At 42.5% G+C, this 21,679-nt stretch overlaps 1 protein-coding gene across 2 annotated transcripts in view; it reads right to left on the bottom strand.

Annotated features, from left to right (window-relative positions):
- GPR39 (G protein-coupled receptor 39) overlaps positions 1-17,452 on the bottom strand; it is a 183,757-nt gene extending 166,305 nt beyond the window's left edge. Inside the window, exon 1 of one of the 2 annotated variants that reach the window (XM_025039381.1) lies at positions 16,129-17,452. In XM_025039381.1, coding sequence (XP_024895149.1) covers positions 16,129-16,984 — 856 coding nt within the window. In that variant the 5' untranslated portion in view covers positions 16,985-17,452. The remainder of the gene's footprint in view (positions 1-16,128) is intronic. The other variant, XM_006921432.3, reaches the window with a different exon arrangement.
- Positions 17,453-21,679: the final 4,227 nt, after the last annotated feature.

Raw genomic sequence — 21,679 nt, 5'->3', positions numbered from 1 at the left:
TTTGATATATCGATTGCCACAGCCAATAATGCCCTGGCCTTACAAGTACATAAAGAAAACATTGTGTTCATTTATCAAAAGCTCCCACCTAGAATGGCCACCAGGGCCTGGAGCTGCCTTTGCTCTTCCAGTAACTTCTCACAGAATAAAAGTCAAAGGCAAACAATTTCAGAAGTATAAGGACCGCAGGTTGCTTCTGAGCCTAAACCTTTCCATCTGAGAAGAACACAGAGCTGGGGCTACCGGAGAATGTTCCAGAGGCTCCTGAAAAGCCATCAAGAATCACCTTTTCTGGACTGCCACTTTTACTCCATGAAAGGAACTTAAAACATTTTTATATCGCATCAGGCAATGACGTATGATGAAATGAAATGCAAATGTCTATGCATCTTTACAATACAGAGGAGACTTAGCAGATTTTCTCTTCTGTGGAGTGCTTAAGACTAGAACCCAGATGCCCCTTTGGTGTTATTTCTGTAGAGACTTTTAAGATGGACTCCTCACATGCACCCCCTTCACACTTCCTTGAAGAAGTAAGTTTAGATTGACTCAATATGATACATCAGTAGCCCAGCAGGGACTAAAACAAAGTTCTCTTGAGTCCTCAGCCAGAATTCTTTCTGTAATGTGACAAAGTCACTATAGGAAACTAGATTTTATTAAGAACCTATTTTATACCAGGCACTACACTGGAGACCTGTACATACTTCCCACTGAAGCTCAAATCAACCTGTGGAGTCAGAGTATGTCCAATGTAGAGATAATGAAACTGAAGTTCAGAAATGCTTTGCCCAAGTCTCACATACTTGTGAGTGATGGAAAGGAGATTAGAATGTATATCTTTTGAGCTGTTCCACTACATTTCTTTGTAGATCAGGAGACTGTGCTCACCTATCACATTAAATTTATACTGGCATAGGCTGGACAATGTCCAACCAAAACATCAGGACCTAATCCCTAGAATCCGCAAATGTTACTTTATAAGGAAAAAAGGGTCTTTGTACATATGGTTAAGTTAAGGATTTAGAGAGAGAGAGAGAGATTATCCTGAATTAACAGTGTGGACCCTAAATTCCACCAGATTATCCTCATAGAAGGGAGGAGGTAAGGGGAGATTTGACAGGAGAAGGTGATGTGAAGATAGAGCAGGGAGAGATTTGAAGATACTAGCCTTAGAGATTGGAGTGATGTAGCCACAAGCCAAGAAATGGTGGCAGCCACCAGAAACTAGAAGAGGCAAGGGAGGGATTCTCCCTCAGAGCCTCCTGAGGGTGTGCAGCCCTGTTGACACCTTGATTCCAGCCTGGTGAAACAGATTTCAGACTTCTGACCTCCAGAACTGTGACAGCATACATTTCTGTTGTTTTAAGCCACCAAGTCTGTGGTAATTTGTTACAGTAGACATAGGAAACTAACACAACACTCTCGCCGTCATTCAAATCATTTAAGAAAATCATTTAAGAAAAAGTCTACATACTCATGGCCGCATCCACTCGGAAGTCTACACATGTCATATTCTCTCCGTCTATTCTCAGTGCATGTAGCTCCCCAGGCTCCCCAGGGAAGCCTCAAGGTGCATGTGCCTCCCGCTCAGAAGTCACCACCAAGAAAAAAGACGGTGAGGAATTGCTTTGGAGAGCAGCTTCCTTGCTTCCCAACATGCAGGGTGAGAAAACAGCAACTATGTACCCCAGTGACAGAATCTAGCTGATAACAAAATTCAATGATTAATCAGAATTTCAACATGAAACTCAAACATTCTCTAAAAACAAAGAAACATTTCACAAATGACTTTTTTCTTTCTTAAAGAATGTTTTAAATTTTCGGAAAGCAAAGAATGTAGGTCGTTTATTCCCTATTTTGCATGGTAGATATCCTTGGCATCAAATGTGGGATTTCACATCTGAAACAAGGAGTCTCAGCTTCAAGCTAATATCATATGAAAACGTAACCTGAAAATGCCTGAGGAGGCAGGAGGTGCATCTGGCCCAGAGGTAGGATGCAGATTTTTGTTCTCTGGGTCGAAGTTCAAACAGAAACTGATTTTGTGGTGATGAAAAGCCACAATCCAATACCTGGTCAGTGACCTGGATGAATAAGTAGGTTCCCAGGCAGGAAACAAGCCCGGTGGATTTGATAGCAACCAGCCTCCTGAAAGCTGTATTCTGGAAGGGGGAGTCTCTGCTGCTGGTCCCTTCCCCATTCCTTCTAATGTGACCTGAACCCTGGGAAACATCATCAACGACTCTGTGAGAGAAAGGCGATACAGAAAGAGAGAACCACACAAGAACAGAGTGGGAGAAAAGTCCGCTTGGGGTGAAGAAACTCAGCAACGATGGTGTTATAATCATCAAGATCCATGAGGCCCCTGCAGGGAATCTGTTGTTTCTGCTCTTGGCTCTGTCACCTGCTTTCCTGGGCACAGCATGAATTCTCCTGTGTGGACCATGCCTCTCATTGCATGGAGTTTTGCTGATACTGTTCATCATGCTGTTCCACTCTCAGTCTCACCAGGGAGTGGACACACCTCAGCTAGTCCAATAAGAGCCTCGCCCCTGGAAATCTGACCATGAATAGAGTGACAACAAAGATAGGAGAATGCCTGAAGCTGCTATCTCCTTGACAGTGGAACACAAACAGACTGTCCACAAATTTCTTCCTCTAGATCCCTGGACAGTCTAGTTCTTCAGCCTTTCCTCAGATTCTGTGAGCTACTCTTAATACCTCTAGAAAAGTCCTTTTTTTCTTCTTAATAAGTCAAGATCAGGTTTTGTGGCTTACAGACAAAAAACCTCGGCACTGTCACCAAATTCAAGGTCTCTAAGGCAAGGCCCAGCCTGCCTTTCCAATTCCCTCTTACCCTACTCTCAGTCCTGGCTCCACACTGGAATCACCTGCAGAGCTTAAATAATAAAGATGCCCAGAGTCCCGCCCCTGACGATTTGGCTGTGAATGAAGTGAAGCATTGTTAACACTCCACCGATGATTCCAATATATAGCAGGTTGACATCGACCATCCCTCATGACCTTTCATGGCCAAACCTGTTGATTCACTGTCCTCAAAACCTGTAGCACCATACCATTTCCACAATTGCACTCTTCATACTGCCTCTCCTGTTTGCAACACACATTGTGGCCATCTCAGTCTCCTTGTTCTCCTTTCTGCCACTCCTATTCTCAAAAGCCTTCCATGGCTCCCCATTGCTTCCATATATAATCCACATCCTTTGACTAACTATCGACTTCCTCCATTCTTGACCCCACCTACTATCCAATCTAGATTCACTATCCACTGCTCTCCTCTGGGTCCTTCACTCCAGTCCAATTGTTCTATCACCTATTATCTGAACATAAGAGTTCATAGTACACATAACAAAGCCCATTCCAATTTAAAATAGAAATGAGGCTGTTACTTTTTTCCACATAATCCTTAGGCGAGTCAGAGAACCAAGAAATGCAACCAAGAGGCAACCAAGAAATACATTAGATTATACCACCCGACTGTGCCAATGGAAACCCTACTACAGAGGCACTGCCAACACCTGGCCTAGAACTGCTCTTAGTTCTCCTGTCGTCACTCTCTCTCAGTGCCACTCTGTCCATACAGTGGCCCTGTCCCTAAGAAGACTCCACGTGATTGCTGCTCCTTCCCATCACTCTCTTACAAATGAGAGTCTTATGTCAATGCAGATGATTGATGCAGCCCAGGTTACATGCTGCACCCTAGCTGCAAGGGATGCTGAGAAAGCAAGTTTTTGACCACTACCTTGGAGAAGCAGGACTCCAAGAGAAAGGAAATCCCCAAACATAAGAGAGGTACTCAAAAGCTGCCAGGCAGCCTAAAAGCAAGACAAATGTACACCAGACTTGGCACTTGGTTTCTTTCCTCCCCATCCCTCACCACCCAAAACTAGTCCCAGAGCTAGAGCACATTCTCTTTAAGAGCCCATCTCTCTGCTTCGAGAAATAACATGGACTTGAGGGTCATGTCCCAGCTCAAATCTCAATGGGTGATGACCTCGAATAATTCTGGAAAATGGATATAAAATTCTACCCTCATGATGATGATGTTATAAGGAATAGAGATGAAATATAAAAGCTGGCCCCTTGGCTGGCTGGTCCAGTGCCCTGCCAGCCTTGGCAGCAGAGTCTTGGAGCAGAAGGAGCAACAGGAAGCACTTCGAACAAAACAACTACTTCAAATGAAGGACCAAATGCCTCATTTTATGGCACCTCATAAGCCCCTGTGAATTTTCATATAACATGAGAAGAGGAAGCCTCCCCCAAACTTCACTGAGATTGAATTTTACCATGCTGCAAAACCTGGCTTGGAGCCAGGTTTAAGTTTTAGTAATATGAGGTTTCTTGTGCCCAAATATCATGGAGCAAATTCCCACCAGTTACAACTATAGAGCAAGCTACAGAGCAAGCTATATGAGATGGGTTTAGTCATTCCCAATTCATCTTCTTCTATTCTTTTTGAGTTAAAGAAGAGTGTTTTAGATTTGCATAAGAATTACAGGGACCTGTTAAAATGCAGATTCTAATTTGGTAGATGTGGCCTGACACTCTACACTTTAGCATTTCCCAGGTGATGTTGATAGTGATGCTACATGGACTGCACCGTGAATATCAACATGATAGACAATATCTCTGGGGTAGGTAAAGTCCAATTAACCACCTCATTCAAAATTCTGGAGCCCAGAACCAGTTTACTTCATAAACAGCCAGTACCCCCAACTCTTCATCAAGGGTATTTTTAGGCTTCCTTCTACAAAGCTCCACCTCTATACTTTGATGTCCCAACTAGAGAAAGATTAAGCTCCTTAAAGGGGGAAAGCAGCATCTTAATCTCTACAGGCCAAACAATAGTATGTATATTTTAGGCTTTCATAAATACTTGATGAATGAAGCACCAAATGAAATGCAAAGACCTGTTGGAGTAATTAGAGCAAGGTAAAGCCAGTCCCAGAAGGCTTCCTGGAGAAAGTGAGCCCTCAAGAGATTCAATAATGAGGAAAACTCCAGGCTCAAGAAGGAAAACAGCCTGTTTGTACATAAGTTTCCTTCATCCTCTGGAAAGCAACCTTCAATCACCAGGTCCTCTTGTTTGCTTCCTCTGTCAAGACAAACTTGACCTTGAAAAACAATGACAACCTATCAGCTGTCCTTTAAGTATACAAAATATGTAGCTGTCATTTCAATGTGATATTTAACCCTTCAAAAATACAGCATAAATACAACACAAATTTCCCAGAAAGCTTTGTTTTTGGTGAGTATATCATATCTTCCAAAGAGCAATACATATGGCCAGAGACTAAATGACTTCAGCTCTGCCCAAACACCCTGAGTGTATTGTTTTATTTCTAAGGTAAGCTGGATATTTTTTCCCTTTCACTAGAAAAAAAGGATGGCTTTTCTCCATAAGTTCCATGAATCTCATCACTCCCAACTGGGCCTGAATCTCATTTCTGCATGCCTTTAGTTTCACAACCAGTTAGACATTTAACGAGTACAATAGCAATTTGATGCTGCAGCCTTGCCTCCTGATCCCTGTCTGTCAGATTCTGGTAACACCACTGCTCCAACTACCAGCCTCCCTCGAAATGTGTAAAGCAGTGTGATGAGATGTCTAAAAAACCTCTGGCTGCCAGAATAGCTCTCATACACAGTACGTGTAAACAGGAAATTTTGTTAAGTTTCTCAGTTGGCGGAAACCCTAACATCAGAAAATGGTAAGATTTATTAGCCCGAGACATCTCCTTATTCAGAGTTGCTTCCAGCACTGGGGCTGGCATCTTCCTCCCTTTTTCCACTTGGATCTCAATGATAAAGAATGTAGGCACTCTCACCTCCAGTGAGGAAGGCTCTGGGAAGCAGCAAAGCTGCCCAGACATTCATTGTTTCACCAAACATTTATTCAGCAGCTACTAAGTGCCAGGCTATAAAGAAAAAAAAATGCTACCAAAAGGATGATAACTAGATCAATTCAATAAAGTCTTCCTCTTTGACAACCAAAGTATACTGGATTCCAAAAATCTAGCTGGTGGGACACAAATGGCAATTTTTGAATTCTTAAACAAAAGCGTAAAAGTCCAGTGAAAATTTCATGATGCCCTGGAACTTGGTAAACTTCTTAATCATTGAGCACTTAGCAGCTGCTCAATAAATGGTTGATGATTCAAGAAATGGCTGGTTCATGGGTGCAGTTCTTGGAGGATGGGATGTTTCAAAGAGAAGGTTTAGAGATTGGGCCTTTCTTGGAAGACATAACTAAGACAGGACATGTGTTTACCTTGCAGCTGCCTTACCAGAGTTCAGAGAATATATTAGTTTTCTATTGCTGCATAACAAATTAATACAAATGTAGTGGTTTAACACATCTATTTATTAGCTCACAGCTCTGTAGATCAGAACTCCAGGCATGGCATCTCTGATCGGGGTCTCAAGATGTTGAGGCTTTAGGGGGAAATTTACCTCTCAGCTCATTCAGGTCCTCACTCCCTTGCTGGATTTCAGCTTCTAGAAGCTATATCTCCTGCTGGTGGTCCCCTCAAACTTCACAGCCAGCAATGGAGAATTTCTCCTCCTCTTATGCTTTGAATCTCTCTGACTTCCCGTCTCTGACCTCCAAACCTAGATTTAAAGGATCATGTGACTTGATTAAGCCCACACAGAAAATTTCCCTATTTTAAAGTCAACTGATTTGGTACCTAAATTATTTCTGTAAAATCCCTTCACTGCAACACCTCAATTAGTGTTTGATTAAGTGGGAGGAAGTATGTACACACCAGCATTCAGGAATTTCGGGAGCCATCTCAGGTTTCTGCCTACCACAGAAAGAAAGGCAGACAGGGTAGAAGTGACTTGCTGAGGATCGGAGTTTGTGTAGTTTCCCTCCTTTCCAGGAGCAGCAGCCACTGTATGGGATTTTAATCCCTGAACCAACTAAACAGTGCACAGGCACTTTGTGCCCAGCCCAGTAGGGGAGGTTGAGGAAATAGGAGTATGCAAGGTCTCTGATTTCAGGGAGCTCCCAGGATAGTCAGAGAGAAAACACCTATGCCCTCATCTGAGAAATGACTAAGATGGCTCATCATTTGTGGGAAGATCAGTAGAGGAAGGCTTCAAGGAAGAAGTGGGGACTTGAAATTGTTGTTGAGAAACGAGCAAGCCATTGAGTTAGAGCGACTGCGACCCAGCTCAACCCCCTAGAGCTTCCTCCTGACCAGAGTCTAAGCAATGTTGGGGCAGCTGGGGCCTTTGTGCTGGAAAAAAGCCATGAGGAGCTGAATGGAGGCAGCAAAGCCTAGGAAAACCAAGAGTCAGAGGGCTGGCTGATGGCAGGAAGAACTAATGGGCCTCAGCCGCTCTCCCATGATTGCGTCTCAGTGAAGGTTGTCTCTTTTTCACTCTGGGAACATAGCCAGGCCTGAATTTTGACTCAAATTCCAATGCCCCCAGGACAGCACCATGCTTTGGCTGTGCTGCTTTACTCCTTAGAACCCTTCAGTGGCTTCCAAGGAGAAATTTCAAACCCCTGAGCTTTGGTCTTGTCTGAACTGGCTGTGCGGTGACTGATCTAGTCCACCAGGCTGGGCTCATGATACATTAAAGGGAGAGCTACAGAGCTGAGCAATCCCTTTTCACTCTTCACAAAGTCCGGCTTTCAAGACAATTGCCTAGCTGAAGAGGTCAAGAAATCCAGCTTCTAGACTCAAAATAGATCCTTTGTACTAGGCAGTATCTGCTTCTTCCTTCCCTGAGCTGATGAGCCTCAGTGTTCAGGCTTGTGGGCTATGGATGCAAGTGAATGCAATTTAACAGGAAGATAAAAAACATATTGGTTGATTATTTTCAAAATATTGCTCACATTGCATCCTCTTTCCATCACCTTGAGTACCTCCTTGTTAACAAGTGGCAAAAGCGCCTGCTAAGAAATAACTTTTAGTTATTTCATTGTATTAACATCCGCTTAAACAGAGTTTAACAAGAACTGTTAACGCCACCCTAATCACTTTCCTTTCATGGTTACTTCTGGCATGTACATAAGGAAAAAGCTGCTATTCAGGAGCTGATTAACATAGACTGTTCCTTTGCTCAGTGGAGATAAAATCTTAAGTGTCCTCCAATGATGGCTTAGCTTTTCAGAGTCCTGGGAGGAATCAGATCCCTTTCAACGAGAGTATCTTTAGGTTCGAACTAATCAGAAAATTTTGGAAGAATGATGAATTTCCATAGGAATGCACGCCCAAGGAAAAACAGAATATCATTTCCCAATTTCAAGTTGAGTCTCTTTCATTTGTTTATTCAGTCAACGATATTCATTGAACATCCGCCATGTGCCAGGCACTGTGTGCTAGGATGGAGGTACAGTGCTAGGGAGCAAAATTATGGATAACTCCTGCCCTCAAGGAATTAAAAGGAAGACAGACATCAATTGAGTGATCTCACAATTAAATGTAAAATTATAACTGTGAGTCTTGTTTCAAGGGAGTTATAATCAACTCAGGAAGGATGGGCCCGGCTTCCCAGGGAAGACGTTAACTTGGTGGAAGGGCTGGTGGGAGGCAGGCAGAGCATGGAGTAAGACAGAAAAGCATTCTGGGCAGAGGAAAAAGCATGTACTAGGGCCAGGAGATAGGAGAGAGGAGGAAATGCAGGGGGCCAGTGAAGCAGAGCAATTAAGGGGTTGTTATGGACTGCAATGTGCCCCCTCACACACACATTCATATGTCGAAGCTCCCAATGTGACAATATTTGGAGATGGGGCCTTCAGAGAAGTAATTAAGGTTAAATGAAATCATAGAGTGGGGCCCTAATCCAACAGGATTGGTGCACTTTTAAGAAGACAAAGAGATACCAGAGATCTCTCTCTTGGAGTATGCACAGAGGAAGGGTCATGTGAGGACTTAGGGGGAAGGCTGCTATTTGCAAATCAAGGAAGACATCTCACTAGAAACCAACATTGCCAGCACCTTAATCTCAGATTTCTAGTTTCTGGAACTGTGAGAAAATAAATGCCTGTTGTTTAAGTTACTCTGTCTGTAGTATTTTGTTATGTCAGTACAAGCAGACTAATACAAGGGGAGAATTGCACTTGATAGAGTTGGAGAGGCAGTGACTGTGAATGGCCTTACGTTAAGGATTTTGACATAAAGATCTTGACACAAGAGCCATGGGAAGCCACTGATAAGCTTGAATTTGATGAGGTTGCAGATGGGGCTATCGATGAGACTCCAGTGGCTACAGCATGAAGAATAGCCTGGACAAAGCAAGAGTGGATGCAGATATTCCTCCAGCGATGACATATCAAGTTAAGGTCCCTCACCTAGAAAGCAGACTTGCTGGAAGCAAAGATAAAAAGCATTCCAGGAACTTGACTTCTTTGAAGGTCCTTGCAAAGGAAGCTGCCCACTAGACAGCAGGGCCTGGGTGAGGCCCTGAACACTTACTTGTTTACAAGAACTTACAGCAGCAGTGATAACCAGTCTTCTCTCCAGTGCTCAGTAAGCAGCCAAGGAATAGAGGTCGAGAGTCAGTTGGATAGTCCCAGGGTTGCCGACCATCGGGGGAGGTGGGCAGAAGGAAAAGATAGTGAGATGACCGTGTCATCCAAGTGGTGGATCAGAGGACCCTGTCTGCTGAGGCAGGTCAGAGATCCTTGACTCCCAGTTCAATATTCCTCTGTGCTGTCCCAACTTGCAAATGGCTTTTATTCTGAATGGTTTTAGCGTTAATAAACTGAGCGATTTGCTCAGCTGAGGTCTCTGCCACCTTGTTATACTTTGGCAGCCCCCACGAGGCATGCAACTAAGACAAATGAACAGACTTGCTAATGAATGGGGACTGAGATGCCAACGTTCCCTTCCACGAGAACTGTGCATCTCTCCAGCAGAGAAATGAAATCTTTGAGACAGCCTGATTATAAAAATAAAGCAGCATTATTATATTTGTCTACCAAGCTGGTCACAGGACACTTGCAATTTATGACAGATATCACAAGTAGAAAAATAAGCATGAAATACCATTTATTACAGCTACATCTATACCAATAAAGGGAAGAAGACAATAGAGGTAGCAGCCTGAATATTTGAGGCAAAACTTTTTCCTGAAATATTCAAACATTTTAATCAAAATAATATCTTATACTGAAAAAGTCACTAATTTAATTTTGGTAATATTTCCCTGAGACACTGAGTTGGCATGTCCCTTTATACCACAGAAGAAGCCTTTGCTAAGAAAATGACTAACATAAACATGACTGTAAAGACTAGTATTTAAACTAGTCAAGAAAACAGCTGTTTAAAATTCTTCTGGCACTTTAGAAACATTTTAAGTCATCCATTTCCGTGTAATGGGTTGATATACGCTATGATATAAAGATTGATTTTATTTTGGGGGTTTGGCCTGCACATGGGGTGCAGAAATTCATGAAGTCAATGAAAGGGGAGCTGGAGAAACACATGAATCAGATGTCAAGCCACTCACAAATGAAAGTCTGGCCAATTTAGGCCAGTCAATCCTGAAAGAATGAAAAACTGACAAGAATGATGCCAGGACATGTGCTTTAATGTAAGGGTTATAAATTGCAAAGCATTAAGAGAAGCCCTTGGGAGAAAGCCCTCTACATAATCTTGCTGAGAAAATCAGACACAAAGGCCATCATATAATTTTGTCAGAAAAATTATGCCCTCAAAAAAGGCACACTTGTTTCATTCTGAAAAATTATAAGAATTAACATATAATTAAAACTTGTTTGATAAAATATAAGACAAATTTCTTTTCATAATTTTCACTTTTGTTTTTCATAATGAAGTCCCAATCAAATCTCTTTTCACATGAAATTTTAGATTCCATTTTAAAGAACTAAGAGTTTCAAGTACTGATTGTCCTCAGATAAAGAGGACTTACTGTCAACATCTCAGTTGTCTCTCTCTCTCTCTCCCTCCCCCAACCCTCCCCCATTCTCTTTCTCCCTCTTCATAGTGAGTGTGTATATATACATGACTTGACCTCTAAATCTGGGGTCTAAAAACCCAGAGAGTATGATTCAGATCTCCTTTTCCTTGGCCTACCCCCACAAATATCTAAATGTATATTAACCTTCTTTTTGGAGTAGTTGATTATAGAAGGAACTCTCAATCTTTTTGCCATTCAAATACACATGATGAGCACCAGAAGGAGCTCAGCTGAGAGAGCTTAAGAGTGAAGATCAAATACACATGATGGATGATGTGTCCATATTCAAGATTTTCTCCCAGGAGTCACCCAAATTAATGTGCGATTCCTGCCACTACATACAATTCCTTCCCTTTCCCTCTGACTCAGGAGAGCAAATCAGAATGCAAGAGTGCCATTATTATAGAGTCTTGAATTTTCTATGATGTTTCTTTAACTTTGTAATTTCATGATTGCCTGTAAAACTTTTTTTTTTTTGTAACTATACTTGAAAGCCGATCACTGCCCTATAGATCTCTAGAGGTGGCTATAACCAATTCCCAATCACTTTATGCTCTTAAGTGTTGCTAATTAAAACTACAGTATACTTATTTTATTTTTTTAGCACTTTAGAGAAATTTTTAATAAGTTTAATTAAGCATTCTTGATTAATTTAACTTCTTTTTACTTTGTATTTATACTCTAAGGTAATTTCATACATGTCGTACATACACAAGTTGATAACAAAACATTCTATACAGATTTTTCACCAGCTCCGAACCAGGGAATTTTGACTGTTCGGATAGCCCAAGTTTATTGTTACAGCAATAACTAAAGGTTGTTTTTATTAAAGATTGACTTTTTTCTAACTCAATGACTTATCACGTTTCTAAGTTTTTCTTCTCATAGTTCCATATCTTTCTCAGTTTCACCACCTACTCTCTATCCCTTGAAAGTATATTTAAGTACTTGAAACTGTTTATCTTCCAGAAAACAGAATTAATTCTGGTGCCTTCATCAATGAATTGATATAAGCATAACTGCCTTGCACATAGTATATACTCAATAAATTGTCGCTATTATTACTATTGCTTAATAGCATTTTCCCTTAATATTACTCCTGCAAATGTTCAATATTCTTTTATATTTTAATCTTTAAAGAGACTGCTTTTGTTAGTTCTCTATTGCTGTTATAATAAGTTACTACAAATTTAGTGGCTTAAAACAATATAAATTTATTATCTTCTGGAGGTCAGATGTCCAAAATTGGTTTTATTGCACTACTATCAGTGTGTTGGCAGGGTTGCATTCCTATCTGGAGGTCCTAGGGAGGAATCTATTTCCTTACTTTGCCTGGCTTCTAGAGACCACTACATTTTTTTTTCTTTCTTTTCTAATAACTGGGGTTTGTAGCTCTTAATCCCTTTCACCTTTTTTACCCATCCCCTCAGCCCCCTTCCCTCTGGCAATGATCAGTTTGTTCTCTGTTTCTATGAGTCTGTTTTCATTTTATTTTGTTTGTTCTTTCTTTTGTTTTTAGATTCTACATATAAGTGAAATCATGAGGTATTTGTCTTTCTCCGTTTGACTTATTTCACTCAGCATAATACCTCCTAGGTCCATCCAAACTATTGCAAATAGCAATATTTCATTCTTATTTATGGCTGAGTAATAGTCCATTGCATATATGTACCACAACTTCTTTATCATCATTCTATCGATGAACACCTAGGTTGCTTCCATATCTTGACTATTATAAATAACATAGGGGTGCACGTATCTTTCTGAGTTAATGTTTTCTTTTTTTTTTTTTTTTTGGCTAAATAATACCCCAAAGTGGAATTACTGGGTCATATGGTAGTTCTATTTTTAATTTTTTGGAGGAAACTCCATACTCTCTTCCATACTGGCTGCATCAACTTACAATCATACACACACATGCACAGACACACAAAGCTACAGTATACTTCTTTTAAACTATCCTGTTGTTCCATTTTGAGTAGGTGGCATCTAACAGCAAGCCACATGTGCAATAGACACAAACATGAGTGTCCGTGGACCTGGATGCTACATGCATTAAGAATAGCTCCAAGTGATAACTGACAAAGATAAGATGGAAGATCTGGAAAAGCTCGTTGAAAAGAAGGCTCATTTTGCATATTCTCAACAACTATGGAACAAAGAGCCAAATGCACCAGCTTCTTTCCTCCAGCAGAGGCAGGAATCCAGATCAGCAACCTCTGTTCGGGCATCACACAAATATTAACATGGCCATATTAGCTGTAACCTTGCAAAAAGTACTAAGTCTAGCACTGATTTCTCACAGAGCTGACAAGAGTCATGAAGAGACACTCATGTTTCCAGGAATGTACACTTTTACATTATTTTGTTTTCTCCTACAAATTGCTTGAGAACTAGGAGACGTCCCAGCATCTTTCTCTCCTAGAGTTCCAAATTTGTGTTCATTATTCACCAGCCTAGTACCTCAACTAGACTGAGGCACACACAATTGCAAAAGATGTAGAAAAGAAAAATAATAGTTTCTACATAGACTTCCTCATCTTGGGTAGATTTATGAATTTCACTTCTGTTATGCAGAAGATAGCATTTTTAACAACGAGGGGGGAAATCCTTAATTGTTTTTTTATTGCCTCAAGAGCTCCAAAGACATCTTGTGCTATGTCATCATTTACATTTCACATTAAATGCAAAATGTTTGAAATGAGCAAATATTTGTTTTAATTTGCTACATCTGTTAACTGAAATGCTAAAAAGACAGCTAACTCACTATATTAAATTCAGCAATTTGTAAACAATTTATATATTCATTTGTTCTGGGTTAAAAATGCCCCAAAGCTTAAATTTTATGAAACCCACAAAGTAAATTGCATTGTATTAATCTGATGGATGCAGGCCATGATTTCTTCTTCTTCACTCCATTAATTTATTTCCTAACTTGAGTTAATTAGTGAGGTTCCTATTTTTAAAAGCTCTTTGAATTCATTGAGAGGGGCACATTTGCAAGAACTGCTTTGAAAACCTACTGCAGAGGAAATGGGCTAAATACAAAGGGTAAAATTTCCCCAAGATATTATTGCACATTGAGTACCTGATTGCCATTCAACAATCTTTAAGCGGAGAACACAGTGGGTGATGAATACATAGTTGTTATAAGAGGAAGAGAACCAGAAGTAAGGAATGAGAGCAGCAGCGAGAACTAACTCATTCCAGGTGATTACTAACTGCATGAGCTATCTCCAAGGTCCTATTCATCTCTGAATGAAAATCTGTGTCATTCTGATTTTATGCTTCAAAATGAAGACTGACTTTAACGTGGAACAATACCCCCTGAGAGGAGAAAAGACATCTATGCAGAGAAACACAAAAAATCAGAGATCGGTCCAATACACAACAAAGAGAGATCAATAATCAATTATTTTTCCTTGGTGAAATGCAGCCTTGATGTTCCTAAATTAGAGTAGGAGACAGTGCCCTGAACTCAACAAAAAAGAAAAAAAGGAAAAGGAAAGTAAATTCATTCACACTAAAAATATAAATTACTACTAAAAGTTTAAGATATGCCTAAGGGTGTTTGGGGAAGGGAGAACTAGGCTTTCAACAGATGTTCAAGTTTTAAGCAAATACAATGTTCATTCCTTTCTGGAATATTTTGGGCAGCAGCCAGTGGGTAAGAGAGATTAAGCTCAGTTGGGTGCCCTTCTCAAGCCCCCAGACAAAACTACCTGCTTACTCCAACTTCCAGAAAGGCTGGCCCTAAGAGGCAGTGATAAACACCACCAGCCTAATCTAGATAGTACCTTCCTTGTCAAAGTTCTACTTTATTTCATTTTCCCTTCACCAGGAGACTGTGAAAACCACAAGCAGCCAGTCATTTTCCTGTCCTGAGAAGCAAAGTGAGAATCTGGGAGCTGCATGTATGTGAGTTTGAACTAGATCTTCTCTAAGCCTCAAATTCCTCCTCTATGGAATGGAAATATAAATCACCTAGGACAGCCCCTGATGCAGAGTAGGCATCCAAAAAGTGCAAGCTCCCTCCTTTCATTTCCCACACAGAGTGAAGTCAAGTCGGCTGTAGGAATCATACCAGAAGTCAGGAAGGTCTGGGACAAGACCGGGTTCTTTCCATCACTCCTCAATTGCCTTCAATTTTTCCTTCCTGTCTAACTCCTGGTCCCGGAACCTGTTACTCAGGTTTCCCACACCAAAACAAACAGTACCATGATTTATTCCTTCCCCTGAAGCCACACTGAAAAGGGGCAGGGGCAGAAGGGAAGCACTGGTTATATCCCTCCCCCTCCACTCACACTCTCAGGCTGCAGCCACCAGGCCCCTCCTTTGAAGGCTTGGGGGTCTGCAGATAGATGGTGGGCTCCTTCTCTCCCGATTGAAGGAACTGACTTTAAGTATTTGTGTCGCAGCAAAAGTTTGGAAAATGAAGCGCTTTCTTTGCATGGGAATTGAGTATTTTAGATGATCTATCAAGTCCCAAAAATCTGCAGAGCCAGATTTTCTGAATCAGACAAACAAGCAGGTGGACCTGCCATGTTTCTCTGCTCAGATAAAGAATAGACTCACTACAGCAGACATTCAAGCCCCTCCATGGGGAGTGCTTGACTGAGAGCTCCAGTTTCTTAAGACTGGGTAGGAGATCACCCTGGGGAAATAACATAGCAGCCTGGAGAGTTTTGTGTTCCTGACAGCCATGCTTCTCCAAAGGAGAAGAAAAATGGGAACAAAATCTAATTGTCTGAGAAGGGTTCTCCAGGGTAAAAATGAGCTAGATAACAATGTTCTCTTTTAACTCTGAAGTACTTGGTCTTTCTCAAAGGACTTTTACCTCTTCCTCATTACCTAATTTGACCCCCCACGTTTCCCAGTATTATTATCCCCATTTTACCCAAGATATTTTGTGACTTGCCAGAGGTTCCAGAGGTGCTCTTCTGGAACATACCCCGACTTTCTGACTCCTGGTCTAGTGTGTTTTTTTTTCACTATAACCTTAATCCCTCAAACAGAGAAGAAACAACCAGAGGCTCGGATCAATACCTTTTCAGCTTCAAGAACTTAAGCATACATTTTTAAGGCAAGACATCGGTGAAGAGGGCCACAGGGAGTCATGGAGGGGGGTTAGGGACTTTCTCAGGCTGCCCTCCACCCAGAACTCACTCAGGAAGAGGATAGTCTGCCTCCTGGCCGCCCTGCTCTCCTGGCTCTCCGATTTCCTCAGCTGCTCCTGCTGCCCTTGCCCGGCCAGCGAGGCCTCTTTGCTCTTCCTGAGCACCTGCATCATATTCCAGCACATGAAGGCTACGGCGACCAGAACCACGAGGTACACCACGAAGGCGCCGAAGATGCTGGTCTGGAACACGGTCCAGCGGCTCGAGAGACTGGTACAGATGGACATATTGGAGGTCTCGGGTTGCTCCTGGTGGCGGGTGAGCGTGCGGTTGCAAGAGAGACCCCGGTGGCTGCGCACGTGCACCAGGGGGTACTCAACTCCCATGGCAAAAAGGAAAGGCAATGCCACCAGGGTAGAAGTGATCCAGACGAAGCCAATCAGCAGCTTCACCTGGCAGGGCCCGGACACAGCTTTATACCGGAAGGGGTGGCAGATAGCAATATAGCGCTCGAAACTGAGCGTCAGCACGTGCAGCAGCGTGGCATAGCTGCAGGTCTCGAAGAGAAAATTGTGAAGCTTACAGGACAGGGTGTAGCTGGGTGTCGTCACGGGGTTCCAGATGATGCTGTAGAACTCCACGGGCATGCCAATGAGGAAGACCAAGATGTCCGAGCAAGCCAGACTCACCATGTGATCCGTCACCTCCTTCTGCAAGTAGCCTTTCTTTTGCAGCACCTGGGTGACACGAATGGTGACACTGTTCCCCAGGATGCCCACCACGAAGATGATGAGGTTCACCAGGATGAGAGTGATTTTGATCCAGGTGGCTACCTCGAATTCGGGGATATGGCTATGATCAATAACATTGGCGCAGTCACTGCTGGAGCCTCTGGGTGAAGCCATCAGGAAGAAAGCCACGACACCTCAGCTTTGCTCCTCTAATAGTTCCTGGCTGCGACGGACGCAGAAGGGCTTTCACTCGGGCTCACCTGGAAAAGGCAACTTAGTTTTTCGGGTGCTTTCATAGAAACTTCCTGGAGCGGTCCAACCTCGCAGAGGCCCGGGAGGCGCTTGGAGGTGGAGTTTGGGGGCGTGTGTGTCAGAGCGAGGCGGGGAGAGCGCAGAGGAAGGAGGTTCTAATCTCCTGGCAGGGAATGCGCCCCGCAGGCCCCGTGTGCCGGCCGTTCTCCTACGTACCCCGGGAGCGCTCTGCCCTCTAGCACTGCGCGCCCCTCTCTGCTGCTTGGCACTTGCCGGTACCAGTCCACCCTCCAGGAGCACCCTCTTCGGCGGGTCAGCAATCAATCATTAACCACCGCTGACTGTGCCCAGCAGCCGGGCTGAGGACTCAGCCCAGCGGCGGGGTTTGACTTAGCTCACAGGTATGGTTCGGAAATCAGATCTTGGCTCGCGAGCACTGGGCAGCGTTGGCCCCACCTCCCCCGCCGCCCACGCGGTCACCTTGGTGGCCGCCCAGCCATCTGTAGCAGGTTACCCCAACGCGCGTACCCGGGGTAACAGTGCAGCCCGGGGGAAATCAGAGTGCGCCCCCGGGCTTGGAGTCCAGGATTGAGGCTGGGAAAGACAAACTTCCCCTCTCCTGCCCTGCCCCCTCTGCCACTTCGAAGGTTGGGCCACCGCCTGTTTAGGGGCGGCTGGACCCGGGAGCCCGCCTCCGTCGCGGGCTAGTTGGCCTAGCCGGCCTTGGGGCAGCAAGCGTTCGCTTCCTTGGTGCCCGGCCTCTGCCTTTAGGGTTCTGGTGTGTTCGTAGTGAATGGTTGGGCTGTGCGTTGCCTGAAGCAGCTGCCTTGGGAAGTCTGCCCGAAGCAAACTAATAAGGTCTCTCTAAAAGCCCTGAGTCTCCCCAAAGCCTCCCGGTGTTCCGCACAGGGCCCTGCCTCGCCTTGTTTTTTTTTAGAAGAGCCGGGATTCCTCCTTTCAGATTCACTCCACAGCTGGGGCCCCTCTCCCGCAGCAGCGTCGAGTTTTTAATTGGGGGCATGTATATGGATGAAGATGCCACCATCAGCCAGGATGCCGCTGGTTGGGAAGCCCGTCCTTTGGAAGGAGCTGCAGCCAAGACGTCAAGAATTGCAGAATTAGGCCTCTAGGCAGTCCAGACAGGGCCACAGAGTAAAAATGGCATTAAGGATCATGGCATTTGAGAGAGAGAGAGAGAGAGAGAGAGAGAGAAACAAACCTCTTTTGGGCCTCTATTGGGCCCATTTTCATTTTCTAATTCCAAAATCAGAGGGAATGGTGTAGGGAGAAGGAGGGAGGCTATCCTGTGCATTGCAGAATGTTTTACACCGACATCCTCCTGTTCCCTCGTAGTTATAAACAATATGTCTCTGGACATTGACAAATGTCTTCTGAGGGAGCAAAATGGGCCCAGGTGGAGAACTACTGCCTTGAAAGAAGAAAATAGATGCCCTTGATCTGTCCATCATGAGGGCCTCTCACTGGGCTTGTGCTAAAAATGTCCTCAAATTATCAAAACCAACACCCCTTCCCTGTGATGTGACCATTTAAAAGATGAAAATGCTTCGGAATCCAAAGGATAGGTGCTTCCCCAAGGCCATAACACAATGAGTAAGAGATTTGATCTGTCGAATCTTGAATCTCCGCTCCTAACAGGGAGGGAATTCTGGAAGCACAGTAGGTACTCAGGAAATGAATCCAGAATGATGCACAGAAGGATATAGGGACTGTCTTTTCTGAACCTGACTCTAGACACATGGTTTGAGGACCTCAGGAAATATTTAATTTTGACACTGTCTCAAGGGAAAAAAATTCTCCATTCGTTCTCTCTGTTAAATTACAAGCTCCAAGACCAAGAACTATATCTTCTTCCTCTCTGACACTTCTCCACAGCACCCTAATTGTATGTTTTGGCAGAGCCCTCCCCCACCTTCATGTGTGCTATTTGACCTACTTGCTAGCTGGGAAACTCTGAACTCATTTCCTTATTGGTGAAGTGTGCTTAGCTAAAGGACCTCAAGGGCAATATAGCTTGTCCCACGAGTTCATGGGGTAAGCATAGACTCTCAGGGCTTCATAACCACAGATTAGAATCCTGAATGGACTCCTCTGCAAAAGACCCAGGTTGTTTGCTCTCCCAAAGCTATTGAGAAGAAAGTGGTCTGGGAAGACACATACCCTAGCCCGCCTAGCAGCAATAGCAGCAGCAGCATACATAGACACACTGGTTGTTCCCTGCCCACTTCTTTTTTCTCCATAGAAATTAAGCAGGGATGCTCACAAGTATTCCTCAGGCACAGATACTTCCTTTGACATCCTTGGTCATTCTCTGCACCCCTTATTACATGCCGGGGAATTTCACATAATTTCTTTCAATCTTCACAAGGCTACAAAGTGAACATTATTACCCCCATTTTACAGATGAAAAAATTAAGATCAGGGGAATTAAGTGACGTACCATAAAGGGTCAGAGGCCAGGATTCAAACTCAGGTCTGCCTGGCACTAAGCACTTTCTACTCTGGGATGTTATCTCTCTGTGTGGGACAAGACTGTGCCAGGCTGAATAGTGGCATTTTAGGAAGAGGAATTTTTTTTTAAGTCAACCATCTTGATGCTTCTTCTTTCCCCAGCTGCAGCATGCCAGTTATCCCACAATATATTTGATAATTCGGATTTGTTCTGCTCAGACAAGATTTTCATTATTGTCCAATTTCTTTCATCAATTTTTTTTTCCCCAAAGTGTGAACGAAGATTACAAATGCATGCCCAAACAGTAAGAATCAAGCTAATTAAAATTCACTCCTTACAGTAGAGATGGAAAATGCATTTTGAACAAAGGTCCAGGAGAATTAAATTTTCATTTCACCTTTGCTTTTCCTAAGACCAATTAAAAACTGTTTAATGTCCTTTCATTTGTTGATAACAGACTGGTATAACACCTGGCCTGGGTCTGTGTCTGGATTTTTAAAATAGCATATTGTATAGAGAAAAGAAAGAAAAGGAATGGAAAGTGAGAGGACAGAATACTTTAGGTACCCTTTGATTTCAACTCTATTCAGGGGTCACTCTAGGGTCTACGCAAATTTATATTTGCATTTTACACATTCTATGTGACCTTTGAGGTCATTTAGGCTAGTGGCTTTCATACAGTTTTTAACACTAAATTTTTTCTTTAAAATAAAATCTTACACTGGCACCCAAAGTTAAAAAAAAAAAAAGAAAAAAGAAATTAAATACAAACACACACATACATATATATTATATTTTTGTAAATTTAAATTTATTTTGCATGCTCAAATTGTTAACATTTACTGATTTAAAGCAAATCAACAATTTATATTTTAAAAAGTGAATAATTTCTTGTTTATAAAGATTCATGGTAAGATCAGTGACTATGCATTGAGCTACAAAGAAAACTTCAGTCATTTTCGAAATAATAAACACTACGGATAGCTATTTATAATGCCATATAACTAAGTATTAATAACAGAAGCAGAAACTGAAACATAAGACTTCATCGTACCAATTTCTTTTTTAATCTCTGAAGTAATTCTTGGTCAGAGAAAACCTAAACCAAAACTGCAAAATATCTGGAGAATAATGACCACAAAAATCTGCATATAAGAATTCGTAGGAGATAGCTAAAGGATTCCTCGGAAAAAAGTTCATAGCCCTAAATATTTACTCTATTAAACGAGAAAGAATACAAAAAACTAAATGATAGAACTAATAAATAAACCCCCAAATTTGTTTTTCTCTTTTAGTAAGACTTCTGCTTCTGATCATCAAGAATAACTAGTAGCAGCCTGGCAGCCCCCTAACCCCATCCCTTGCAGCACAACTGTGCTCCCTCAGAGATGAGACACAGCATCACTCAGACTTGCTGCCTTTCGGCACTTTTCCAGACCATAGTGGGGAAAGGGGACTCCAAAAGGAGCACAGTGGTCTTGCTGAGTTAAGGAGATAGACTGGCACATAGGAGGTGAAGGCTACTGGGCTTTACAGAGCAGAGTGCTAGAAAGGGGGGAGCTATGGAAGAGTTCAGGAAAGCTGTAGAGAGGTTCTCTTGAGTCTTTGTCTAAATACTAAGTGGACACGTGGAGGTGAGACTCCAAGAGTTGGACGGGGTATACTACTGAGGAAAAAACAACTGCTAGAGGCTGTAAGCCAAACTAGACAGACCTGACAGATTGTTGAAGGCCTAACCAATGAGTGAGGGGATCTCACTAAACCAACCCCAAAAGAGCCAGACCTCAATAGTAGGACTAAACTAAACACAGAGCTAAGGCTGCTCTGGACCTGCCTTAACAAAGATATTGACCTGAGCCATCTAATATGGTAGCTGCTAGCCACGTGTGGATAGCTACACTTGAAATATGGTTAGTTCAAACTGAGACGTAAGTATAAAATACACGCCACATTTTAAAGACTTTGTATGAAAAAAAGAATGTAAATGTAATAATTTTTATTTATTGATATCATGTTGAAATGATCATATATGGCTATACTGGGTTAAATAAAATATATTATTAAAAATAATTTCATCTTTTCTTTTCTAAATGTGGCTCCTAGAATATTTTAAATTATATGTGGCTTGCCTTTGCGGCTTATATTAT

This window comes from Pteropus alecto, unplaced genomic scaffold (genome assembly GCF_000325575.1).
Source record: "Pteropus alecto unplaced genomic scaffold, ASM32557v1 scaffold3, whole genome shotgun sequence".
In the NCBI taxonomy this organism is placed as follows: domain Eukaryota; kingdom Metazoa; phylum Chordata; class Mammalia; order Chiroptera; family Pteropodidae; genus Pteropus; species Pteropus alecto.
The sequence above is the reverse complement of the archived record's forward strand: the minus strand, read 5'-3'. Positions and strand labels throughout refer to the sequence as shown.